The 26,305-nt window shown below is 36.1% G+C and overlaps 5 protein-coding genes across 5 annotated transcripts; all 5 read left to right on the top strand.

The window, feature by feature from the left end:
- The first annotated feature begins 5,710 nt into the window (after nt 1-5,710).
- Nucleotides 5,711-6,533, top strand: LOC141340115 (gamma-crystallin M2-like). Its single transcript, XM_073845047.1, has 3 exons — nt 5,711-5,716; nt 5,815-6,066; nt 6,254-6,533. Exons 1-3 carry the CDS (start codon nt 5,711-5,713, stop codon nt 6,524-6,526), a joined length of 531 nt encoding a protein of 176 aa, XP_073701148.1. The 3' UTR covers nt 6,527-6,533.
- A 2,808-nt stretch (nt 6,534-9,341) lies between these two features.
- On the top strand, nt 9,342-10,081 carry LOC141340979 (gamma-crystallin M2-like). The gene is made up of 3 exons (XM_073846105.1): nt 9,342-9,353; nt 9,445-9,687; nt 9,809-10,081. The coding sequence occupies exons 1-3, from the start codon at nt 9,342-9,344 to the stop codon at nt 10,079-10,081; spliced, it is 528 nt and encodes a 175-aa protein (XP_073702206.1).
- Nucleotides 10,082-12,856: 2,775 nt separating this feature from the next.
- Nucleotides 12,857-13,739, top strand: LOC141340978 (gamma-crystallin M2-like). The gene is made up of 3 exons (XM_073846104.1): nt 12,857-12,912; nt 13,011-13,253; nt 13,454-13,739. The coding sequence occupies exons 1-3, from the start codon at nt 12,907-12,909 to the stop codon at nt 13,724-13,726; spliced, it is 522 nt and encodes a 173-aa protein (XP_073702205.1). The 5' UTR covers nt 12,857-12,906; the 3' UTR covers nt 13,727-13,739.
- A 5,646-nt stretch (nt 13,740-19,385) lies between these two features.
- LOC141340114 (gamma-crystallin M2) lies at nt 19,386-20,246 on the top strand. Its single transcript, XM_073845046.1, has 3 exons — nt 19,386-19,391; nt 19,490-19,732; nt 19,950-20,246. Exons 1-3 carry the CDS (start codon nt 19,386-19,388, stop codon nt 20,220-20,222), a joined length of 522 nt encoding a protein of 173 aa, XP_073701147.1. The 3' UTR covers nt 20,223-20,246.
- Nucleotides 20,247-24,916: 4,670 nt separating this feature from the next.
- Nucleotides 24,917-25,892, top strand: LOC141341071 (gamma-crystallin M2-like). Its single transcript, XM_073846214.1, has 3 exons — nt 24,917-24,998; nt 25,140-25,382; nt 25,554-25,892. The coding sequence occupies exons 1-3, from the start codon at nt 24,990-24,992 to the stop codon at nt 25,824-25,826; spliced, it is 525 nt and encodes a 174-aa protein (XP_073702315.1). The 5' UTR covers nt 24,917-24,989; the 3' UTR covers nt 25,827-25,892.
- Nucleotides 25,893-26,305: the final 413 nt, after the last annotated feature.

Below are 26,305 nucleotides of genomic sequence, written 5' to 3'. Positions count from 1 at the left end.
AATGAATTACTCAAAATACAGTCCAAAATGCAGTTCATTTGTCTATATGGCTAAATTAAAAATGTATGACTTTCTTCTGTGGAACAAAAAAGATAATATTTTGAAAAATCTTTTTTATGCAATGAAATTCTGTCCAAGTATCTAGATAAAAATTTCAAAGTAAAAACAAAACAAAACTACATTTAAAGAAACACTACAGAATTCTAGGCTCTCTTTGAACATCTGTAGATCATCTTCAAGTCGTGTGTAAGGTATGCCAATGGTTACAGCTAGTTACACCAAAAGTCAAAAACTTTAAGAAGAAAGACATAAGTCATATTTGAAAGACCTGACTGGGTTTGTGTCCAAAATATTGACAAGTGCCTTAGTCACAGGTTGGGACTTGTTTTTGCAGACTCTTTTACTGAATGGACCTGAGAAGACCCAAAACTTTTTAGGTTTAAAGGTGACATATCATGAAAATCTGACTTTTTCTGTGCTATAATCGGGTCCCCAGTGCACCTACCAACCCAGAAAACATGAAAAAGGACAGTAACTTTGTTGTGGCAAGCTATTTTCTGCAAGCATGTTAAAAAAAAAAATGTGTCAGATTTCATTGCCGCTGTGACATGAAGGGAATCTTATTATAATATTACCGCCCCTTAATCTTAATGTTTCCACCCATAGCACCGTCATTTAGTTTTTGCAAGCGACAGCAGTGCACCAGTTGAAACACCATTTCAAAAGTTCAAGCAAAGCATGCTAACTGTTCTGTCGTTGACTGCACAGACAAGCACAGCACACTATTTAGAGTCCCAGCCTCAGAGGAGACAAGAGAGCAGTGGATTTATTGATTTATTTACTGTATATTCCGCTGCTGTCACACAGATCTAATATAAACATTTTTTTCCTAGCTGGTTACCTTCACATTCATAACCAGGGCCATACCAACCATTGAGGTCCCTGAGGTTAATACCTTATATTAATTATGTTTTGGTACTGCAAGGATAAAAAGCTAAGATAAGAGAACTTCTCATCTCATCTGAGATGCCTCAGCGCGAGCGGTCTTACAGCGCTAATCAACATCAACGAGTTTGTGATGGCCAATCGTAATTTCGTAATTGTCAATGTGATGAGGCAAGAGACATTAACGAATCTGTTTTCATCATATTAGGCATAGGATTAATTAAGTGAGTGCACATATGAGAAAAGAATAGAGACTGAGATAAAGAGAAAGAGAGATGGTAATCCTTCAAATATTTCTTAATAAAGGCCTTGCTGTTTGGGATATGTTTTTATGTATTGTAAAAAATAAACAAATCTACTCTAGTTTGTAGTGTGGAGCATTCTGCAACACTAAATCTGATTGTCATGTTTAAGAATTTGTTGGCTTGAAAAATAATTTATGCTACTTAAACCTGTACTGTTATCCAATTTATAAACCTTAAAACATCTTAAAATGCACACATGTAAATCAGGAAAATCAGGGGGAAATACATGCCATTTTGGGACCTCTGTATGTATAAAAACCTGCATAAGGCCCTGTTCATAACTGACTGTTTTTGTAACTCCTGTGCTTTTATCATAAACTTGTGTGTATTTGGCAGTTTAAGCACAATAAGACACAAAAGAGAACTTGGCGTGTGACAGCCACTTTCTGTTTGCATGCTTCGGATGTGTTCTCAGAAAACGATTTCAGTGTGATAGACATGATAATCAAAACCAAACAGATGTTTTGGCAGTATGTAAGTTGCGAGCTGTAACTCTTTGCCAACGTGTGAGTGAATGGTAGACTAACAGTGACTATTTGGATTTCCATTAAGACGGCTAGTCAGTCAAATTTATAATTGCACTGTTGCCTTTGTCCTAACAGTGTTGTCACATAATCATAGGCAATTTTTGACAGTGCTTTAGGTAAGGAAAAATAACTGTAACTGAAACTGTGTAGGGTGTCTGCAATTTCACTTTCTGATGAATAATTAAATAATTCAATAAAATTTATCATCATAAACATTATTATCCTCCCTCTGTTTTCTGTCAATGTGCACTTCTGAGTGTAAGGTTAGGTGTAAATGACCAAATTGTGCATGAGTCATTTGAGCCTGGAAGCACACTGTTTACATTTACCTGTGAGTGCTAACATCTTGCTAATTTTTTTTTTTCAATTAGTTACATAATTTTTTACATTTTATACACATAATGACCCCGGCCTTGCATCTGTTACCATTTAAAAGCACATGGAGAAATAAGACAACAACTGCCTACATTAAAAAATATTTAGTGTCAGATTTACTTCCAAACTATTTTTACTTAAAGGATAACTATTGCCAAAATGCAACCTGGGCTGTTTTTTTTTACTGTAAACGAGACAAACTTTCCAGTCTTGCCAGTCAAGAAGCGTCGATCTCCGAATGCGAATGAATGTATAATAGGCTTATATGAGGCTCTTTTTACAACTAGAAGGTTAATATTGTTTTTCACTTGCGACAAAACAACGAATTAGCCATGCATTTACATGGAAATATGCTTTAGGAGCTACCCATCTTTACTCTCCTCGCATTCGGAGATCGACACATCTTGACTGGCAAGACGGCCGTGAGCGGAAACTCAAACAGTGAAAGTGAGTTGTTCAAAAACTTTCTTTTTAGTAAACTCTGTGTACACAAACAATGTTCTCAATGCTCGAGTTCATGTGTAGAGACCCAGGCGATACTTTGAGCAAAGTTTCATGGTGTGTCGAGCCTTCTTAGTGTTTTAAAAATATAGATTTTGATGCGCTCAAAGTTATGCCCCTAGTATTCCCGTTCACCGGCCACTGACCACAAAACTAAATCACGGTCAATCTCAAAAACGGCTCGTTTGTCGTAATTATGCTTTTAGATATTAGTTTGTCTCGTTTACAGTAAAAAAAAAAAAAAAAAACAGCCCAGGTTGCATTTTGGCAATAGTTATCCTTTAAAGCAGGGGTCCCCAAACTTTTTTCTGAGCGGGCCACATAATTTTCTTTTCTTTAATGGGGGGCCGGGTCGGTTTATAAAAGAAAATTCCATGGGCTGGACTGACTACTATTATTATTATTATTTTATTATGATTTTATCTGTATTTATTATACATTTTAATGCTAGAATAGTTTATTTATTTTTTTATGCACCAGACAGACAAATGATAATTTCTTTTCAAAAGATATACAGGTGCTTCTCAGTAAATTAGAATGTCATGGAAAAGTTCATTTATTTTAGTAATTCAACTCAAATTGTAAAACTTGTCTATTAAATACATTTAATGCACACAGAGTGAAGTAGTTAAAGTCTTTGGTTCTTTTAATTGTGATGATTTGGCTCACATTCAACAAAAATATATATCTGGCATTGTTCAGAGGGCCGGTCCAAATGTGGGGGCGGACCCCTGCTTTAAAGGATTAGTTCACTTCAGGAACAAAAAAATACAGATAGTGTACTTACCCCCTTGTCATCCAAGATGTTCATGTCTTTCTTTCTTCAGTCGTAAAGAAATTATGTTTTTTGAGGAAAACATTTCAGGATTTCTCTCCATATAATGGATATGCAGTTTTCCCCCAAGTTTAAACTTCCAAAATGCAGTTTAAACACAGCTTCAAAGAGCTCTAAACGATCCCAGCCGAGGAAGAAGGGTCTTATCTAGCAAAACAGTCGATATTTTCTAAACAAAATTGACAATGTATATACTTAAAGGGGTCCTATTATGCTTTTTCACTATTTGAATTTTAGCCAGTGTGTGGTGTGTATGTTTGGGCATTAAAAACATCTAAAAAGTAAAAATCCACTCCAAAGGAATCTATTTCGTTTTTAAAAAATCCCTTTTCAAGAACTCCTTTGGACTACAGCGTTTGTTTTCTGGATGCCCTGATGTCACAACGCGGCCCATTAGAATATCGTTCAAATAAATCCCGCCTACGGAAATTCAAATTGTTGGCGGGTGGGGAGGGACGAGGTGGGGGATTCGCCTAACTAGCGATGAAAAAAAGTAAACACTAAAGTGTCCGCAAACTGCTCCAGTAGCCGTGCTGGAGCTACGCTGATGACATGTGCGGTATAGAGGGTCGGTCGAAACACATGCAGAGCTGCAGCTGATGTAAACACAAGCGGCACTAGAGTGCCGATCATTGGTGTTCGCGTCAGAGCCGCACCGTAGACGTGTGCAGTGTGTGGTAAGAGATTTATTCATCATACAGTGTAGATAGCTTCACTAGCCTTATGCTGGTTTCAGGCATGTAAATAATTAAATAAATCAGCACAATAATGATAATATCATGTATCTGTGATCTCGCAGGCTGACGATAGGACCAACAATACTGTAGAGTATTATTTACTCACCCTCCATGCATCCTAGGTGTATATGACTTCCTTCTTTCAGACGAATGCAATCTGAGTTATATTAAAAATAATCCTGGCACTTCAAAGCTTTAGAATGGCATAGACTGAACGGCATAGACAAGTGTTTCTCTCCATCAGTCCAAAACAAGTCGATCCATAATAATAATAATAATAATAATAAAAAGTGCCTCACATGGCTCCGGGGGGTCAGTAAAAGCCTCCTTTAGCGATCCGATGTGTTTTTGTAATATTTAAAACGTTTGGGAAGGAGCATCACAATACATTTCATAATTTTCAAATAATGCATGAGCTTGAGAGCATGTTCTAGTACACCCCCAAAACAAAATAAAGACTTAAAATAAAATAAATAACCGATCATTTCACTAGATAACACCCTTCTTCCTCAGCTGAGATTGTTTAAAGCCCTTTTAAGCTGTGTTTAAACTGTATTTTGGAAGTTCAAATTTGGGGGCACCATACATACCCATTTTATAGAGAAAAATCCTGAAACATTTTCCTTAAAAAATATAAATTCTTTACGACTAAACAAAGAAAGACCCAAACATCTTGGATAAAAAGGGGGTGAGTACATTATCTGTACATTTTTGTTCTAAAAGTGAACTAATCCTTTAAGTAAAAATTGCTAGTAAATTACACAATTAATTATAAAGAAGCAGCAAGTTAAATTAAATGGGAAATTATTAGAAAGCAGAAAAAACAAAATAACTGTAAAACATAACATAAATAATCTCTTTTATTATATTGATGGAGGGATTGTGAGCAACATTATACACACACACGGTTACTTCACAAAGACACCAAAAAATAACAAGGAAATGAGGAGTTAATTTTTTCTAAACACTTGTTTAGAAAAAAACACCATTAATTAAATAAATAGAATTTCTTAGAAAAAAAATAAACCCTACCTCAGAGATGTTTTAGAAAACAATACAGGTAAAACAAACAAAAATGTAAAAAAAAAAAAAAGCTTTAGTAAAAACAAAAGTTTCTTGTCTAAGTACATTCAACAAAGACAAATGAAAAAAATCAAGAATTTTCTACATTTTTTTTAAACATTAATGCGTTAATTTAACATTAACATTAAATGCGTTTAGTGAGGTTAACACTTCATTAATTATTATTATATTTACAGTTTAAACTTCTACAGTTATGACAAATGTGAGTAGTAAGATCTAGATACTAGGCTCCAGTTAAAGTGGCCTCTTTTCTAACTTGCACAGTCAGGAACTGACTAATAATAGAGGCCCTGTACTCTTTAGTCTTAGTCTAGTATGAAAGCACAGGTGACAGTCAGTCAACAAGCAGAATCAGCTTCAGCTTCTCCTTTGTGGAACTACTGAGGATCAGCCAGCGCAACCATGAAGGTAAACCTTGATCCAGCACCAATTTCCACACAGTTTAACTCCAAATTATTTAATTATTTGTTCATTTTAACTTTAAATCATTATGATATTGTCTTTGGTTTTTTCAGGTCACCTTCTTTGAGGACAGGAACTTCCAGGGTCGCTCTTATGAGTGTATGAGCGACTGTGGTGACTTTTCCTCCTACATGAGCCGCTGTCACTCTTGCAGAGTGGAGAGCGGATGCTGGATGATGTACGATAATCCTAACTACATGGGAAATCAGTATTTCTTCAGAAGGGGAGACTATGCTGATTACATGTCTATGTTTGGAATGAACAACTGCATCAGGTCCTGCCGTATGATCCCCATGGTGAGCTCTGAATATTCTTATTTATAATCAATTTTAAAATTGTTCTTAACAAAACATTTACAAATCAATTTACATTGATTTTAAAACATTTTTTTTTTGACATGAATTAAATGAATACGGCTCTTTCAGAATGGTTACATATGAGGCAGGACTAGACTGAACATAACTGACCTCTCTTCCACAACAGTACAGGGGATCCTACAGAATGAGGATCTACGAGAGAGAGAACTTCATGGGTCAGATGTACGAGATGATGGATGACTGTGACAACATCATGGACCGTTATCGCATGTCTCACTGCCAGTCCTGTCATATTATGGATGGCCACTGGCTCTTCTATGAGCAGCCCAACTACAGAGGCAGGATGTGGTACTTCAGGCCTGGAGAGTACAGAAGCTTCAGCAATATGGGTGGCATGAGATTCATGAGCATGAGGCGTATCATGGACTCCTGGTACTAGTTTTCCAGTATTTATTTCTAGCATCTCTTAAATTGTTAATAAAATAAATCCTCTACAACTCAGTGTCTTGACAAATCATTAAACCACTTATATTTCCATGAATAAAAAAAAACACCTCATGAGCTAAACTAGGGCTGGGCGTTTGTATGATATATCAGTATTTTTCATAAATGACAGAATGAGACAATACTGTTTATATCAATACAGACAAGCTGTACTAGAGAAAATGAACCAATCAGAGCATGTTTCATGTTTCAGAAGGAGGGGCTTCATTGAAATATGTACTAAACAGGTAGTTTCGGACAAACTTGGAAAAAATGTGTATTTTTATATAAAATATGTGAAAAATAATGCATTTTTGGAATAATCAAGCATGAAAACATTCTAGTTCATCCTAAAAACCAAATCAAGACTTTATAAAAGGGCATAACAGAACACATTTAAATGTTTTAGACCTACTACATATGGCCTGATTTAATTTTTATCTAACATGTCTACATAGGTTTCTAGTATTGACGCCAATACTAGAAGGTTCACCACTTTAGCAATAGATTTTACAGCATTAAGAGAAAAAATGTTGACAAAAAAAAAAAAACATAAAATCTGAACTGTTTATTTTGACTGAGATGCACTGAAAGCTGATTTTAGTTTACAAAAGCTGGGTTGTTTATTTTGTTGTTGTTGTAGTTTTTACCTATAGTAAGGTGTCTTTGTAGCCAGTGTCACCTCTACTTTTAAAACATCTACTTATAAAGCCACCATTCTGACCCAATAAAATTCACTAAATAAATCAGCATGTTAGGATAATACAGGAATTTGTAAAACTGCAGTAAGAATCGCTTACTGGCCCACCATTTTCTTGTGTCAAATTTGGTTACAAATGATTCTGATATCCAATTCACAAAGACTCTGAATTCAGGTTGGGGGTAGTTGTGGCCTAATGGTGAGAGAGTTGGACCTGTAACTTGAAGGTTACAGTCTTGAGTCTTGAGTTGAATCTTCACCGACAGGAATTGTAGGTGAGGGTAATACATTTACAAGGCAACGATGCAATAAAAAATGGAAAAGGTTTCCTTTGCATTTTTAAAAAAGTTTCATGCATACACGATAACATTTTCAAAATGATTTGTGTTTACACATATCCGCGAAAACTGCCAAAAACACTGTATTACGTATGTCAGGCCAGTAGTTGGTGCACTGTTTGTTCACACTTGCCTTTAAAATCAACACGTTCTGCGAATGTCTACATACCTAACATGTACAACGCACACATTTTCAAAGATTCATGCATTGGGTGTTTACATGGAAACAATAACGGCTGCGCTTTTTTTAAATCTTTCAAAATTATGCATTCTCAGTCACTGAAATAAGGCCATAAAACACATACAGAACATTTCTTCACAAGTCTTTTAAGAACTGGATGTGGTAAACTAGAGTTTTTGCTTTAAAATGATGTGAAAATCATGCTCTCCACTCACTCACAGAAAACAATATATTGATTGAACTTTTGTAAGACATGTTTTGGGTTAAGCTATATGCAAAGGAGTGTCAGTGGTTACAAAAAATGATGTGGTTTGCACCTTAACAACAATGGGCCAGTCCTGAGAGGTTGGTTCCCTTGGTAGAAGTGTTGGCGGCTTGGATACGCCTGCCAAACGTGTCTCAGTAGAAAGAGGCTACAGAATCCAGTTCGGTTATCATTTGCCTCAATTAAACGGGGTCACATTTACTGTGGTATGCCCCGAGCAGGCTCTGGTGAGGGAAAAAGAAAGGGCTACCCTCTTGAGAAAGGAGACTATAACAGCCGATACTTCATTGTTCCCAAAAAGGACAGGGGGTTGTGTCCTATCATAGATCTGTACCAACTGTCAAAAAGTTCAGATTCAAGATATTGACATTGAACCAGATTGTGACGCAAATTAGGTCAGAGAACTGGTTCATCAGCAGAGATGCATACTTCCATTTCTCCATCCTTTCCAAACACAGAAAGATTGCTTTCTGGTGGCGAAGCATACCAAAACCAAGATCTTCCGTTCGGTCAAGCTAGGCCAGTCATTGACTGTAAAGCAGTTTTCAGAGGCTTGGGTCTGATGGTAACAGCTTCCAACGTAATATATTTTGGTCTGCTGTACATGAGACCCCTGCAGTGCTGGCTCAGGACCAGGCTCAATATCAGTGGTTCATAAAGCAAAATGTTATAAATCTTCTCGCCTGACAGAAAATGTCATACTCATCTTCTTTTAGCAACAACGCGCAATATATGTCAAGTAATGAGGGAAATATCTGCTTGCCAAGGCTCCAGCGAGAAGTAGTGAAAAGTCCAAGTGCAGGCTGTATTGCATTATGTTTTATATATATTTTAAGTCTACAACTGGACACAAGAGAGCCAAAAAACTACTGTAAGTCAGACCATAAAAACATAACACGAAATTTAAATTATCACACCCAGGCTTAAAAAGATAAACATTCTATAACAGAAACCAACAAACAAACAAAAAACAATAAAATGCAGATTATTGCGAGGTAATCTGAAACTAATATGATAAGAAAGGAAATTAGTGTTTCAACTGTATCAAATTATTTCAAAATAAACTTAAGACTCATGAAAAATAGTGAATTTGAACATCTAGAAGCTATGCTTTAGCTAGAATAAGTTCTTTTCCATTTTGCACAGTCAGGAATTGGCTAACAATAGAGGCCCTGTAGTCTTTAGTCTTGGTCTAGTATAAAAGCACAGGTGACAGCTTTCAGTCAACAAGCAGAATCAGTTTTAGCTTCTCCTTTGTGGAACTACTGAGGATCAGTCAGTGCAACCATGATGGGCAAGGTAAACTTCATTCTAACATTTCTACACATTCCAAATTATTTGCTTTGGTTTATTTCACTTTAAATTGCCAAAATATTAATCAATCTTTCAGGTCATCTTCTATGAGGACAGGAACTTCCAGGGTCGCTCTTATGAGTGTATGGGTGACTGTGGTGACTTTTCCTCCTACATGAGCCGCTGTCACTCTTGCAGAGTGGAGAGCGGATGCTGGATGATGTATGATCATCCCAACTACATGGGAAATCAGTATTTCTTTAGAAGGGGAGAATATGCTGATTACATGTCTATGTTTGGAATGAACAACTGCATCAGGTCCTGCCGTATGATCCCTATGGTGAGCTCACAATTTTTTTTACTTTGTAAAAAACTTAATTCAATGTCCTATATCTATTGTTACATTTTCTGTTGGTTCTGCTTGGTAAACTTGAAAATAATGCACTTCTCTTCCACTACAGCACAGGGGTTCCTACAGAATGAGGATCTACGAGAGGGACAACTTCATGGGTCAGATGTACGAGATGATGGATGACTGTGACAGCATCATGGACCGTTACCGCATGTCTCACTGCCAGTCCTGTCATATTATGGATGGCCACTGGCTCTTCTATGAGCAGCCCAACTACAGAGGCAGGATGTGGTACTTCAGGCCTGGAGAGTACAGAAGCTTCAGCAATATGGGTGGCATGAGATTCATGAGCATGAGGCGTATCATGGACTCCTGGTACTAGTTTACTAGTATTTCTAGCATTTCCTAAATTGTTAATAAAATCGTTCCTCAATAAAATACTGTCTCTAGAACACATTGTGCCTCCAAAATCATTGCTGCCATTAATTTCTGTATGTCTAATCAATCACAAAAAAATTGAATGAAACAGACTCACAAATTAAACAAAATTAGGCTCATGACACTAGCACAGTAGACTTCTGTTCTCATTTGAGCCAGGTTTAAATGAGGAAGGGTAAAATAGTTTGAATTATTAGTTATTTAAAGAAACATGCTTTTATAAACCTGAAAAGTGCAATGTCTCAAGAGCAGGGTCAGCTGTTGAATTTGTAGGGCTCCAGACCGAAACAAGTGAGCTTCAAAATGTAGTAATAATAATAATAATAATAATAAAACATTTACATAAACACCACACAAAATATTAGTGATCAGTGATTTCTTCTATGTAAATAATCTACAGTGCACCAGATTGTACAGAGGGTTGGCAAATTGTGTAACCTGACACCACTAGCATTCAAAATAAACTCTGTAATCTCATATAGAGAAATGCATTAATAATTTACAGGTCCTTCTCAAAAAATTAGTATGAAAATAAAGTTCACAAAAAAAATTGTGATAAAGTTCATTATTTTCTGTAATGTACTGATAAACATTAGACTTTCATATATTTTAGATTCATTACACACAACTGAAGTATTTCAAGCCTTTTATTGTTTTAATATTGATGATTTTGGCATACAGCTCATGAAAACCCAAAATTCCTATCTCAAGTCAACCTTCAAATAATTATGTTCAGTTATGCACTCAATACTTGGTCAGGAATCCTGTTGCAGAAATGACTGCTTCAATGCGGCGTGGCATGGAGGCAATCAGCCTGTGGGAAGTCCCACAGACTTCCCACTGAGGTGCCTTGATACAGCACTCTGGGAACAGCCTATTTGTTCAGAAATTTCTTTCTGTGTCTTACCCTCTTGCTTGAGGGTGTCAATGATGGCCTTCTGGACAGCAGTCAGGTCGGCAGTCTTACCCATGATTGCGGTTTTGAGTAATGAACCAGGCTGGGAGTTTTTAAAAGCCTCAGGAATCTTTTGCAGGTGTTTAGAGTTAATTAGTTGATTCAGATGATTAGGTTAATAGCTCGTTTAGAGAACCTTTTCATGATATGCTAATTTTTTGAGATAGGAATTTTAGGTTTTCATGAGCTGTATGCCAAAATCATCAATATTAAAAAATAAAAGGCTTGAACTACTTCAGTTGTGTGTAATGAATCTAAAATATATGAAAGTCTAATGTTTATCAGTACATTACAGAAAATAATGAACTTTATCACAATATGCTAATTTTTTGAGAAGGACCTGTATATCAGTAAATCAAGTATGACAAAAATTATTTTTATTTTTTCCTTCGTCATGTTTTTCCTTCCCATGATTCAGCTGTTTTTTAAATGGTGATTTAAATTCAACAATCAAACTATCTACAAGCGTCTACAAACTATCTACAATTTAAGAAGCTTCATTATATTTAATAACAATAAATAGCAACAACAGATTATGACAAAAAAATATGTCTGTAGATTAAATATACTGTTAAGAAATATTAAAATATCATTAACATCGTAGCATAAGCTCAAATGAAAATATGTTCTTGTGAAAACAAAGTTTCCTCTCAGCTTATATTGAAATCCTCTGAGATTTCTCTTTATAAATCCTTGTTTTGTACTTTTAATTCGTGACCAGTGTTTTGTTTTGCTCTCTCCTCTGAGCTTCCGCATTCATCACTTCTCACCGGATCTTACATCACTCTCTCGTAAATGCACGTATGACAGTTAGCATAAGCTGGAGATTATGGTTTACAAAGTTCACTAATTCAATGATTCACTTTAGGAGGCCTTTATTAACCCCCCAAAGCTGTCTGCAGTCATTTTTATGATGGACTTCTACTGGACTTCAACAGCCATTCATTGTCATTACAAAGCTTTTTTTTTTTTTTTAAATATAACACTAATTGTATTTATCTGAAAGAAGAAAGTCATATACACCTAAGATAGCTTGAGGGTAAGTAAATTATGGGGTAATTTATATTTTTGGGTGAACTATTCCACTGTAAACCACTGGGCAAGTAACTTTTCAATTTATAAGAAAAGCTTCTTTTAGTATAAATATATATGCAGGTACACCCAACAACGCTACACACAATGGAAACATGAGAAATCTAGAAATCTAGAAATTATTAGAATGTAAACCTACAACAGACACAAAAAGAACATAACAAAAACTTTTAATGTATAAGGTAATACAAGCGCAAAACCAAAAGGGACATAATAAAACAGGTATTAAATGAAATAAAAATGTCTCTAATGAAATTACAGTTGGACTAAGAATGGATCAATCATGGTCCAAGTCTTGTGTAGTAGTACTTAAATTAAAGGTGGATAATCAAAAGAGAAATGCCTATAAGCATCATTATGAAAAGAGTACCGTTAAGTACAAACAAAAAAAGAATGAAAGAAAAATCTGAGACAAGACAATAAATTGAGATTCTCTGGTTAAGTCTTTCCTTGGTGTTCCACATTTCAAGCTCTTTCATTTTAGCAAATAGAAAGTTAAGAAATTCTAGATTCCTGAAAATGTGAGGACAAAACCCTACATTCTATGCAATAGCTATAATGGCCTCTATTCTAACTTGCAGTCAGGAACTGAATAACAATAGAGGCTGTGTAGTCTTTAGTCTTGGTTTAGTATAAAGGTAGAGGTGACAGCAGTCAGTCAACAAGCAGAATCAGCTTCAGCTTCTCATTTGTGAAACTACTGAGGATCAGCCAGCGCAACCATGAGGGTAAACCTTACTCCATCTCATATTTCATACAGTTTCACTTTACTGATTTTAATGTGTCATTTCTTACTTAAAACAACTAAGAAATTATTTCTTTTCAGGTCACCTTTTATGAGGAAAGAAATTTTCAGGGTCGGTCTTATGACTGCACCGGAGACTGTGCTGATTTCTCCTCCTACATGAGCCGCTGTCACTCTTGCAGAGTGCACAGTGGATGTTGGATGATGTATGATCAGCCCAACTACATGGGAAATCAGTATTTCTTCAGAAGGGGAGACTATGCTGATTATATGTCTATGTTTGGAATGAACAACTGCATCAGGTCCTGCCGTATGATTCCTATGGTGAGCTGCATAAACCTGTTGATGTATTTATTGATGATAGACAACACTCCTAAATTTATTTTAACCATTTACTTTGAAATCCATCAGCTTAAAAAGCAACATATATTCTCTCAGAATTATATTGCTGATGATATATGGTTACATGTGATAATTATTCTGCCTGATTCATTTACACATAACTGACTTCCCTTCCACTACAGCACAGGGGATCCTACAGAATGAGGATCTACGAGAGGGACAACTTCATGGGTCAGATGTACGAGATGATGGATGACTGTGACAGCATCATGGACCGTTACCGCATGTCTCACTGCCAGTCCTGTCATATTATGGACGGCCACTGGCTCTTCTATGAACATGCCCACTACAGAGGCAGGATGTGGTACTTCGGCCCTGGAGAGTACAGAAACTTCAGCAATATGGGTGGCATGAGATTCATGAGCATGAGGCGTATCATGGACTCCTGGTACTAGTATTTTAATAAAATAATTTCTCTACAACACTAAATTTTTGCCTTCAAAATCATTACTGACACTAATATTTGCATGAGTACACAATCACAAAAACTCACAAATTAAACAAAAGTAGGCTCATGGGACTAGAACAGTGAATTGTTTTACTTATTTACAGCCAGGTTTAAATGAGGAAGGTTAAGATAGTTTGAATTAATAGTTATTTAATGAAACATGCTATTAAAAATCTGAAATGCAATGTCCAGAGAGCAGGGCCAGCTTTTGGCCTTCAACAGTATTAAAAAGTTTTAAATTGGCATTTAAAAAAACACATTATCTTAAACACCAAACATAACATTAGTAATTGTTCTTATCTAGAAAAATCTATGTACTGTGGCGCCGCAGCCTGTACAGACAGTTGGCAAACTGTGTAGCCTGTGTAACCTGACACCACCAGCATTTCAATATTAACTCACATTAACTTATCATTTCTCACATACAGGTGAATCTTGAATATTGTGGAAAAGTTTATTTATTTCAGTAATTCAACTCAAATTCTGAAACTCGTGTATTAAATTAATTCAATGCACACAGACTGAAGTAGTTTAAGTCTTTGGTTCTTTTAATTGTGATGACTTGGCTCACATTTAATAAAAACCCACCAATTCAATCTCAACAAATTAGAATATGGTGACATGCCAATAAGCTAATCAACTCAAAAAGACCTGCAAAGGTTTCCTGAGCCTTCAAACCAGTCTCTCACAATCATGGGGAAGATTGCTGATCTGACAACTGTCCAGAAGACAATTATTGACACCCTTCACAAGGAGGGTAAGCCACAAACATTTATTGCCAAAGAAGCTGGCTGTTCACAGAGTGCTGTATCCAAGCATGTTAACAGAAAGGTGAGTGGACTGCAGCCTTGAGAGGCTTGTCAAGCAAAATTGATTCAAGAATTTGGGTGAACTTCACAAGGAATGGACTGAAGCTGGGGTCAAGGCATCAAGAGCCACCACACACGTCAAGGAATTTGGCTACAGTTGTCATATTCCTCTTGTTAAGCCACTCCTGAACCTGGGCTAAGGGAGAAGAATAAATGGAGTGTTGCCTAGTGGTCCAAAGTCCTCTTTTCAGATGAGAGGAAGTTTTGTATTTCATTAGAGTCTGGAGAAAGGGTGGAAAAGCTCATAGCCCAAGTTGCTTAAAGTACAGTATTAAGATTCCACAGTCTGTGATGATTTTGAGGCAATGTCATCTGCTGGTGTTGGTCAACTGTTTTTTTTTTTTTTTTTTTTTTTTTGAAAAACCAAACCAAAAGTTGGTTAAATTACCATGGTGTTGGTGTGCTTGACTGGCCAGCAAGAGAATCAAGAGAATCTATGGGGTATTGTCAAGAGGAAAATGAGAAACAAGACACCAAAAATGCAGATGAGCTGAAGGCCACTGTCAAAGAAACCTGGGCTTCCATAACACCTCGGCAGTGCCACAGACTTATCACCTCCATGCCACGCCGAATTGAGGCAGTAATTAAAGCAAAAGGAGCCCCTTCCAAGTATTGAGTACATATATGTGACCCTGGACCACAAAACCAGTCATAAGGTAAAATTTTACAAAACTGAGATATATACATCATATGAAAGCTCAATAAATAAGCTTTCTATTGATATATGGTTTGTTAGGATAGGACAATATTTGGTCGAGATACATCTATTTGAAAATCTGGAATCTGAGGGTGCAAAAAAATCAAAATACTGAGAAAATCACCTTTAAATTTGTCCAAATTAAGCTCTTAACAATGCATATTACTAATCAAAAATTACATTTTGACAGGTTTACAGTAGGAATTTTACAAAAAATCTTCACGGAACATGATCTTTACTTAATTTCCTAATGATTTTTGACATAAAATAAAAATCAATAATTTTGACCCATACAATGTATTTTTGTCTATTGCTACAAATATACCCTAGCGACTTAAGACTGGTTTTGTGGTCCAGGGTCACATATAGTAAATGAACATACTTTCCAGAAGGCCAACAATTCACTAGAAATGTTTTTTAATTGGTCTTATGAAGTATTCTAATTTGTTGAGATTGTGAATTGGTGGGTTTTTGTTAAATGTAAGCTAAATCATCACATTTAAAAGAACCAAAGGCTTAAACTACTTCAGTCTGTGTGCATTAAATTAATTTAATACTCAAGTTTCACAATTTGAGTTGAACTACTGAAATAAACTTTTCCACAACATTCTAATTTATTGAGATGCACCTGTATATCATGAAAATGTATTAATCATATATACATACATACATACATACATACATACATATACACACATATATATTAGGGGTGGGCATAGATTAATTTTTTTAATCTAGATTAATCTAGATTAAATCTTGGAATTCATCTAGATTAATCTAGATTAAAATGGCTAATTTGAATTCTGCTGAAGGCATTCAGAATATGTGTGCTACCCAAATAATGACTAAAAGTAAGTCTTCGAGAACGGGCCAGGTGGCGCATTAGACCAGGCGCTCATCTCCTGTTTCCAAAATGCATCACAAACTGCTTGACAATTGCATTTACAACATAATTACCTATACAAACTTGTGTAACCAAGTACTTCTGCGCAAAAGGCTGCACGACGTGCGTGTTGCCGTTAAATACACAGACGCGCACCGGCATGGATATCTGCGTACATAGTCTTCCATTAAACTGCGTTGCTTTTAGAAGCGTCAATTCAGTTGTTGCATATAGTTTAATGTCTTTATTTCGGGATTATCAAAGTAAATTATAACTCACGTGCCCCAGTAAAAAGGGTCTAGCAACGCACCTGCCCTGAAGCGGCTTCATAACTGCATCAATGTCAGCACGTCTCATTTGATGTGGTAATTTCACAGAAGTTGAAGACTCGTTCTCGCCCCCTACAGTGCAATTAGACTAGGTATACGTCATCCGCGCTAAAATATCAAGGTGAAAGTCATCATAGCTTGCGTAGTTTAGACCCAGCTCCCAACCCAACTTTGAGAATAGATTAACGGCGATATTTTTTTATCGCCCGATAAGAGTCTCACGTTAACGCAGCACCGGCCCACCACTAATATATATATATTTCCTTGCCATGTTTGTATCTCCCATAATTCAATGTGAAAGAAATAGAACAAAATACAGTTTGCTTTAAAAAATGAAACATGCAGTGCAGTGAAATAGGAAAATGAACCAGAGATGAACCAAGATCCAGAGACACTTTTTTTAAAAATAGAACTTGGCTGGTGATGGCAAGTAAAGAAACACGCCTCTTAATTAGAGATGCAGGATACCATTTTTTCCAGTACTCGCCCCATAGCGATACTTTTATTTTTGGTACTTGCTGACACCGAGTTAAATAACTTTCAAAAATTTGGGGTAAAGAAACCACAGAATAAGTATAATTTTAGTCGGTTAACTTCATTTATTAAATATATACAGTAAAGCCAAAATGTACTCAGACACCTTCAACATTTCTCACATTAACACAGTTTATTCGCTATAGTTTCGAAAATGGTAATAAAATATGACAAGAACTCAAACTGTGTCAGAACAAATTCAGCTTGATAATGTCAGATAGCTTTGATAGAAAGATATGTAATGGATTACAATCAACCAAAAATTATTCAAAAAACTGTTAGTATGACAATATTTACACAACAATCAATACTTTCTCAGGCCACCCTTAGCCTTGATTTTCCCCACAAAGAGTCTATACGCATCCATATCGAGTGAAATCCATGCTGAGAAACTCCTTCAGTGGCTGAAGAAGATTCTGGTCGGGAAGATTAAAGGATAACTATTGCCAAAATGCAACCTGGGCTGTTTTTTTTTTTTACTGTAAACGAGACAAACATATATCTAAAAGCATAATTACGACAAACGAGCCGTTTTTGAGATTGACCGTGATTTCGTTTTGTTTTCAATGGCCGGTGAATGGGAGTTCTAGGGGCATAAATTTGAGCGCATCCAAAATCGATATTTTTACAACACTAAGAAGGCTCGACACACCATGAAACTTTGCTCGAAGTATCGCCTGGGTCTCTACACATGAACTCGAGCATTGAGATCTCCGAATGCGAGGATGGATAGCTCATAAAGCATATTTCCATAAAAATGCATGGCTAATTCGTTGTTTTGTCGCAAGTGAAAAACAATAATATTAACCTTCTAGTTGTAAAAAGAGCCTCATATAAGCCTAATATTTCGTCCTATGGAGTTCTTTCATTCGCATTCGGAGATCGACACTTCTTGACTGGCAAGACGGCTGCTAGCGGAAACTCAAACAGTGAAAGTGAGTTGTTCAAAAACTTTCTTTTTAGTAAACTTGGTGTACACAAACAATGTTCTCAATGCTCAAGTTCATGTGTAAAGACCCAGGCGATACTTTGAGCAAAGTTTCATGGTGTGTCGAGCCTTCTTAGTGTTATAAAAATATCAATTTTGATGCGCTCAAATTTATGCCCCTAGTATTCCCATTCACCGGCCATTGACCACAAAATGAAATCACGGTCAATCTAAAAAAACGGCTCGTTTGTCGTAATTATGCTTTTAGATATATGTTTGTCTTGTTTCCAGTAAAAAAAAAAAACAGCCCAGGTTGCATTTTGGCAATAGTTATCCTTTAAGGGCCAGATTTACTAAACAGGGCAAATCAGCGAGAGTGGGCAATTCCAAAACACCACTGATGGGCTTGGAAATTTCTGCAGGTGATTTACATTCAATGCGCAAATAAAAGAACACAGACACAACATCTCATTTACATATCGACCAACACAATATAACAAGTGCAGCGCAAATTAGCGCAATCCAAATAAAGAATGAAAGTAATAAAGAAGCCACAGTATGTTGATTTTTTTTTTTTTTTTTTTTGATAGACCTGGAATTGCATGACTCCTCCTGGTTAAGGGTTCTAAGTTGTCTTTTATTTCCTAAAGTGAATTAAATCTAACATGCCTTAGCAAACAATATCTTCAGATAATGTGTTCTTCTGGCATTCCAAATAAATTAATATGTGTGGAAAAAATAGTCTCACTTCTACCACATTCTCTACTGTGCCTCCTCCTAGCTAAAACAAATGTAGTCATTTCAAGCGCAAAATGGTTAACAAAACCGTTTAAGTCATGCTTTTTTTTGGCATCAAATAACTTAAAATACTAGTCATTTGACAAGGTCAGGCACAAAAATAGTAATACATAGTACAGTACTATGTACATAAAAGAGTACAGTACTATTTTAACGCCAAAAGACGGTTTGCACTGTAAGTAAATCTGGCCCTAATTAAACTACTGGCCATAAATGATGCCCATAAGCATTATTCTGAAAAGAGTACTGTTAAGTACAAACAAAAAAGAATGTAAGAAATCTGAGACAAAAAATGGTCACTGTTTGGTTATGTTTTTCCTTAGTTTTCTACATTTCAAACTCAAGAAATTCTAGATTCCTGAAAGTGTGACGATGAAAATCTATATATTATGCTTCAACTATAATGGTCTCTATTTCAACTTGCACAGTCAGGAACTGACCAACAATAGAGGCTGTGTAGTCTTTAGTCTTGGTCTAGTATAAAGGTAGGGTGACAGCAGTCAGTCAACAAGCAGAATCAGCTTCAGCTTCTCATTTGGGAAACTACTGAGGATTGGTCAACGCAACCATGAAGGTAAACCTTATTCCAGCTTCTATTCCATACAGTTTCACTAAACTTACTTTAATGTGGTATTACTTACTTAAAACAACTAAGAAATTAATTCCTTTCAGGTCACCTTTTATGAGGAAAGAAATTTCCAGGGTCGCTCTTATGACTGTATGAGCGACTGTGCTGATTTCTCCTCCTACATGAGCCGCTGTCACTCTTGCAGAGTCCACAGTGGATGTTGGATGATGTACGATCAGCCCAACTACATGGGAAATCAGTATTTCTTCAGAAGGGGAGACTATGCTGATTATATGTCTATGTTTGGAATGAACAACTGCATCAGGTCCTGCCGTATGATCCCTATGGTGAGCTCCACTAATGTATTAATTGATGATAGACAAAGGTACTAAATTTATTTTAGTCATTTACTTTGAAATCCTTCAGATTGAAAAGCAACTTAGATCCTTCCAAAATGATGATCTGAGAGAGACAGGCCTAGATTGTTGCTTAAGACATATGGTTACATGTGATAATTATTCTTCCAGATTAATTTATTAATAACTGACCTCTTTTCCATTACAGCACAGGGGATCCTACAGAATGAGGATCTACGAGAGGGACAACTTCATGGGTCAGATGTACGAGATGATGGATGACTGTGACAACATTACGGACCGTTACCGCATGTCTCATTGCCAGTCCTGTCATATTATGGATGGCCACTGGCTCTTCTATGAGCAGCCCCACTACAGAGGCAGAATGTGGTACTTCAGGCCTGGAGAGTACAGGAGCTTCAACAATATGGGTGGCATGAGATTCATGAGCATGAGGCGTATCATGGACTCCTGGTACTAATGTTCAAATGTTTCAATAAAATAATTCCTCCACAACCTCAAATTACGTCTAAATGATCATTATTGCTAATATTAACACAGTATTGTACTGTAGTACTAACAATTCAAAACACTGGCTATGCTACTGTGTTTTATGAATGGTGGTATCATCAATACGGTAATATTAAAAGTAATATTTTATGTGTGGCAGGCACACAATTTGAACATGCATATTTGCAAAAAAAATTACAAGAGAGTCTTGTTGCCATTTTGCTGTGCCCTGTGTAGTAAATTCTATGTAGAATTAACACCTCATATGGTATTGCGTGAAAAGCAAAGAAACAATATTTTGAAAATAAGCAGCTCAAACTTCTTTATCTTTTTTTTTTACAATGTGTAAAACAAATACCTTTTTAATCTTGTTAAAAAAAAGCTCTTTTCACAGTGACAGTGAGCGGTGCATGTCACTTTAAATGATAATGAGCTATTGCTCACTCCACCTCTCTGTCTTCTGTCTTTTTGTTTATTCAGTGGCGCGTCACCATCAAATCAAATTCGGGCTCTAAGACGAGTATGTCGGCGTGCAGAACGTAAATAGAAAAAAAGATAAGTTGCATGTGTCATTGGAGATATTACATAATTCATTAACTAATTATCAAAGAGCTGTGAAAGACGCAAAATCAAAGTATTTCTCTGACGTTGTATCTAGAAACTGTCAAAGACCTAAGATTTTGTTCTCCAAAATTAACTCTGTTATAAATCCTTCTACTGATCTGCATTTTGATGACCCAGATACTGCTTGTGAATGCTTTTTAAGGTATTTTACAAACAAGATCTATGAAATTAGACAGCATATCGTACCCATAAACTATGATCCTTCTTCTTTTCCGGTTTGTACACTGTAAACAAAATCTGTAGAAATTACAGTATTACTGGCAGCTGGTTGCCAGTAACTTACTGTAGATTTAAATTTATGCTATTTACTGGCAACAGTTTGTTCAAAGTTAATTGAACATTAAACATTAACAAGTCTTTATCTTTACAGAATAAAACTAAAATAACAGCCTCATGCAAAGCATTCTGGGAACCAAAATCTGAAGGAAAAAAAACAGAAAAAGGTTGATGAAGGTTTCTGGTTCCCAGAATGCTTTGCAGTAGGTTGTTATTTTATAGTTTTATTCTGTAAAGACAAAGACTTGTTAATGTTTAATGTTCATTTAACTTTGAACAAACTGTTGCCAGTAAATAACATAAATTAAAAATCTACAGTAAGTTACTGGCAACCAGCTGCAGAACTACAGCAAATTTTTTACAGTGTACTTCGTTTTTTAATGCCTTTGAAACCATCTCTTTACACTCTCTTAATGAATATGAAGTTGAATCTAACCACATCTGGAACTGACGTAATTCCAGCGCGCCGCCTTATTCAGGTTTTTGACACTGTTGGGCCCTTTATCTTAGAAATAATAAACAAGAGTATTTCCGTAGGATCTGTTCCAGATTATTTGAAGCATGCTACCGTTAAACCACTGTTGAAAAAATCTAACCTTGATGTGACCGTTTTTTCAAATTTTAGGCCAATTTCGAATTTACCTTTTATCTCTAAAATCCTTGAGAAGGTAGTTTCTGTTCAATTATTGAATTTTTTAGAGTCAAATGGAGTCTTTGAATCTTTTCAGTCTGGTTTTAGGAGACGACAGTACAGAATCTGCTCTTTTAAGAGTGTCAAATGATATTTTATTATCTGTTGATTCAGGAAATTCTGTAATACATTTACTGTTGGATTTGAGTGCCGCCTTTGATACGGTCGATCATGACATTCTTATTTCTCGCCTTGAATGCTGTGCGTGTATTAAAGGTCATGCACTGAATTGGTTCAAATCTTATTTGAACAATAGAACCTTCTCTGTTAATGTTAATGGATGTTCTTCCTCCAAAGCACATCTGACGTGCGGGGTTCCCCAAGGATATATTCTTGCCCCTATCTTGTTTTCTTTATATATGCTGCCTTTGGGCTCAATTTTAGGAAAACAGAGTATTTTATCATTTTTATGTAGACGACACTCAAATATGTGACCCTGGACCACAAAACCAGTCTTAAGTCGCTGGGGTATATTTGTAGCAATAGCCAAAAATACATTGTACGGGTCAAAATTATTGATTTTTCTTTTATGTCAAAAATCATTAGGAAATTAAGTAAAGATCATGTTACATTAAGATTTTTTGTAAAATTCCTACTGTAAACCTATCAAAATGTAATTTTAGATTAGTAATATGCATTGTTAAGAACTTAATTTGGACAACTTTAAAGGTGATTTTCTCAGTATTTTGATTTTTTTGCACCCTTAGATTCCAGATTTTTAAATAGATGTATCTCGGCCAAATATTGTCTTATCCTAACAAACCATATATCAATAGAAAGCTTATTTATTGAGCTTTCATATGATGTATATATCTCAGTTTTGTAAAATTTAACCTTATGACTGGTTTTGTGGTCCAGGGTCACATATATGTGCCCATTAAGCAAAATGATAATGCTGGTCTGTGTGCTTTAACTGCTTGTCTGTCTGACATTAAGGCTTGGATGTCCAAATATTTCTTGCACTTAAACGAGAGTAAAACTGAGGCAATTGTGTTTGGACCGTTATCTTTCTCTGGCAGTTTAAGTCAAGTGTTGGGCAGCTTAGCTGCTTATGTAAAACCATATGTTAAAAACCTAGGTTTTGTTTTTGACTCTGCCTTGTTATTTGATAAGCAGGTAAATGTAGTTGTTAAATTGTGTTTCTTCCATTTGAGACTTCTGGCCAAAGTTAAAAGTTTTTTTAACCCTTGCTGAGCTTGAGAGAGTAATTCATGCATTTATTTTCTCTCGCTTGGACTATTGTAATTCAATCTATATAGGCATGGGTCATTCCTATACGAACTGTTTGCAATTAGTCCAAAATGCAGCTGCGAGACTCCTCACTGGCACACGTAAATTCGAGCACATCACTCCCGTCATACTCTCTCTGCACTGGTTGCCAGTTCATCTTAGAATAGAGTTTAAGATTTTACTTTTTGTTTTTAAGGCTTTAAATGATCTGGCACCTTTTTACTTATCTGAACTTGTGACTGTTAACATAGCTGCAAGATGTTTAAGGTCATCAAATCAGAAACTGTTAAAGGTTCCCAGATCTAGGCTAAAACGAAAGGGAGATCGGGCTTTTGACATAGTCAGCCCCAAACTGTGGAACAGCCTCCCCTTTTCTATCAGGATGATTACTACAGAATCTCATCTTAAAACAAAACTTAAAACCCACCTTTTAGAAAAAGCTTATAATATGTGAGTCGTCTTGAGCTTGTCTTTGTTGTGCTTCTTTCCTCTGTATATACTACTTCCTGTGCTATCTCATTCTATTTATCTGTTTTTTGTTTTATCTGTTTTTTTGTTTTATTGTTTTTGATTGTTTTATACTATTCTTTTTTATTGCTGTTGTAAAGCACAATGGTCAATGACCGTTGTTTTATTGTGCTATATAAATAAACTAAACTAAATGAATGAGAATTAGTTGACATGTCATTGCTGAGATATTTATAATTAAGAGAATGTCTAAAGTGGACTATCAAAATGAAGAGTAACCATGCAGGGTCACATTTTACATTTGGTTATTTAACCTGTGTACCCAAGTAATACTACCGTTACTTACAGTACCTGAAATCTTAAAGTCCCCCTGAAATCAGAATTAAAGTTTTTTGGCTTTTAGTATGAATATATTAGCCTTAAGGTGATCTATAAGCTAGTGTGCTGCAAAACAAAGACAAAATTCGCGTTTACAAGATATGGGCATTCAAAACTTACAGTCTCGTCACATCCGCCAATATGAATCAAGGATTTGGATGATATCACCGTGCACTTCAGTTTCTCATCAAACGTTCTGTCCAATCAAATGCTCTCTAGAGTCCGTATTTGTCCCGCCCCCTACACAGAGACGCGGAGCTGATCATTAGCGCTCATATGTGCGGTCGGCATGTATTAAACTACACAGCCTCAGCATGATAATGATCACTATTTCGTTTTAGCAAGTTTCATATTGAATTTGTGGGGTAATTTATTAGGCTGTGGCTGTCATAAGCTTACAAATGCGGCTTTACCGAGCTCAACGGCTCTGGCCCGAGCAGATATAAATGGAACGCTATTGGCTATTCAAAATTAGTGGGCGGGGCTGGGCGATATCTTTTTGTTTCAGTTAAAAGTACGTCACCACATAGAATAACGCTGCGTGTTTCAAGGCACTTCAGTGGACCTTTAAAAAAAATCATTGTTTCATTAATTTGTATTTTTGTCCTGTTGGATTTTTAAGTACTATTTATTTTATTTTTGTGAAATTCTGAAGAAGCCTGGGGAAAAAAATTGAATTATAAAACATCAGAAGCACCACAAAGAGGATCTTGTTATTATTAGTGACTTTGAGAATATGACAAAGTTCAAAAGCAACCACCTAGTTCTATATATTTTGGGATGTTTCCTCCACCTTTCTGTCCCAAAAACATTTTTCATGAATTGGGAAAACACACTGAAAACATTCCCCTCATTCAAAAAACTGCAGGAAAAAAAGGAACCAATAGAATGCATAGTCTAGTCACGTGTAGAATGGAGAACACAGTGCACTGCACTGTATTGCTGGGTCAGGTATTCATATACAATAGAAAATACACACTATTTGAACTGGGACAGATATATAAGGGTAGTCAAGAGCAAAAAACTGCATTGGAGCCATATCAACTTATTAAAAGTTGACAAACTGACATCATGGGCAAAGTGCGTTCATAAAACTTGATTGACATTACAAATTGTTATATAGAAACTTAAAGGCATGCATTGTAATGTCGTTAAATTCCAAATATTCCTTCAGGATACATGATCAATAAATTAACAGACATACTTTTTAATCATTTGCAGGTCACCTTCTACGAGGACAGGAACTTCCAGGGTCGCACTTATGAGTGCATGAGCGACTGTGCTGACTTTTCCTCCTACATGAGCCGCTGTCACTCTTGCAGAGTGGAAAGCGGATGCTGGATGATGTACGATCGTCCCAACTACATGGGAAATCAGTATTTTTTCAGAAGGGGAGAGTATGCTGATTACATGTCTATGTTTGGAATGAACGAATGCATCAGGTCCTGCCGTATGATCCCTATGGTAAGATCTATGAGCATTTTTATGTGTCTGTAATAAATTGATTATTTTAAGGGGAATTGCTACTGAAAACAGATTATCCAAACTTCATAACTAAACCATTACCGTTACTGCACATTTGATGTTGACATGGTCTGTTCAACTAAAATATAACTGACTTATCTTCCACTACAGCACAGGGGATCCTACAGAATGAGGATCTACGAGAGAGAGAACTTCATGGGTCAGATGTACGAGATGATGGATGACTGTGACAGCACCATGGACCGTTATCGCATGTCTCACTGCCAGTCTTGTCATATTATGGATGGCCACTGGCTCTTCTATGAACATGCCCACTACAGAGGCAGAATGTGGTACTTCAGGCCTGGAGAGTACAGGAGCTTCAGCAATATGGGTGGCATGAGATTCATGAGCATGAGGCGTATCATGGACTCCTGGTACTAATGTTTTACAATTGTAAAAAAAAAAAAAAAAATCTTTATAAAAATAAAAATTGTGTCATGAAACTCAGTTCAGTGTCATTAACTGTTTGTATACTCACAAAATGCCTCATGAGATAAACAGCTTACAATATAAATTCAGCAGTTTCATCTTTTTCCATTAAAAATTTACCAAAATTACAAAAAAAATGTAAATGTATCACACACCACAGGACAGAAGTGCAAAAAGCTTAGTTTTAAACCCTGATTTCAAAGTTGGTTTAAAGCCAGTTTCATATCCAACACCAACACTTAAGAGAAAAAAACCCTTTGACAAAGCAGGCACATGGACTAAGAAGCACAGGAAACCATTTCTTTTTAGGGTACAACTGACACTGTTGACACTGGTCTGAGTGCTTCATTTAGCAGAGGTCAGAGTATGCCAGAAGATTGTGAAAGGCCAGCGTACCAATGTTGTCTCTTCTCTAAAATTAAAGACAGGGT

Source organism: Garra rufa, chromosome 8 (genome assembly GCF_049309525.1).
Source record: "Garra rufa chromosome 8, GarRuf1.0, whole genome shotgun sequence".
Lineage (NCBI taxonomy): Eukaryota > Metazoa > Chordata > Actinopteri > Cypriniformes > Cyprinidae > Garra > Garra rufa.
The sequence above is the reverse complement of the archived record's forward strand: the minus strand, read 5'-3'. Positions and strand labels throughout refer to the sequence as shown.

Bases quoted from the DNA above. Each gene is read 5' to 3' on its own strand.
- LOC141340978 (XM_073846104.1), top strand. The intron at 13,254-13,453 runs GTGAGCTGCATA...CTTCCACTACAG, and splicing joins CCTGCCGTATGATTCCTATG to CACAGGGGATCCTACAGAAT.
- LOC141341071 (XM_073846214.1), top strand. The intron at 25,383-25,553 runs GTAAGATCTATG...CTTCCACTACAG, and splicing joins CCTGCCGTATGATCCCTATG to CACAGGGGATCCTACAGAAT.
- LOC141340979 (XM_073846105.1), top strand. The intron at 9,688-9,808 runs GTGAGCTCACAA...CTTCCACTACAG, and splicing joins CCTGCCGTATGATCCCTATG to CACAGGGGTTCCTACAGAAT.
- LOC141340114 (XM_073845046.1), top strand. The intron at 19,733-19,949 runs GTGAGCTCCACT...TTTCCATTACAG, and splicing joins CCTGCCGTATGATCCCTATG to CACAGGGGATCCTACAGAAT.
- LOC141340115 (XM_073845047.1), top strand. The intron at 6,067-6,253 runs GTGAGCTCTGAA...CTTCCACAACAG, and splicing joins CCTGCCGTATGATCCCCATG to TACAGGGGATCCTACAGAAT.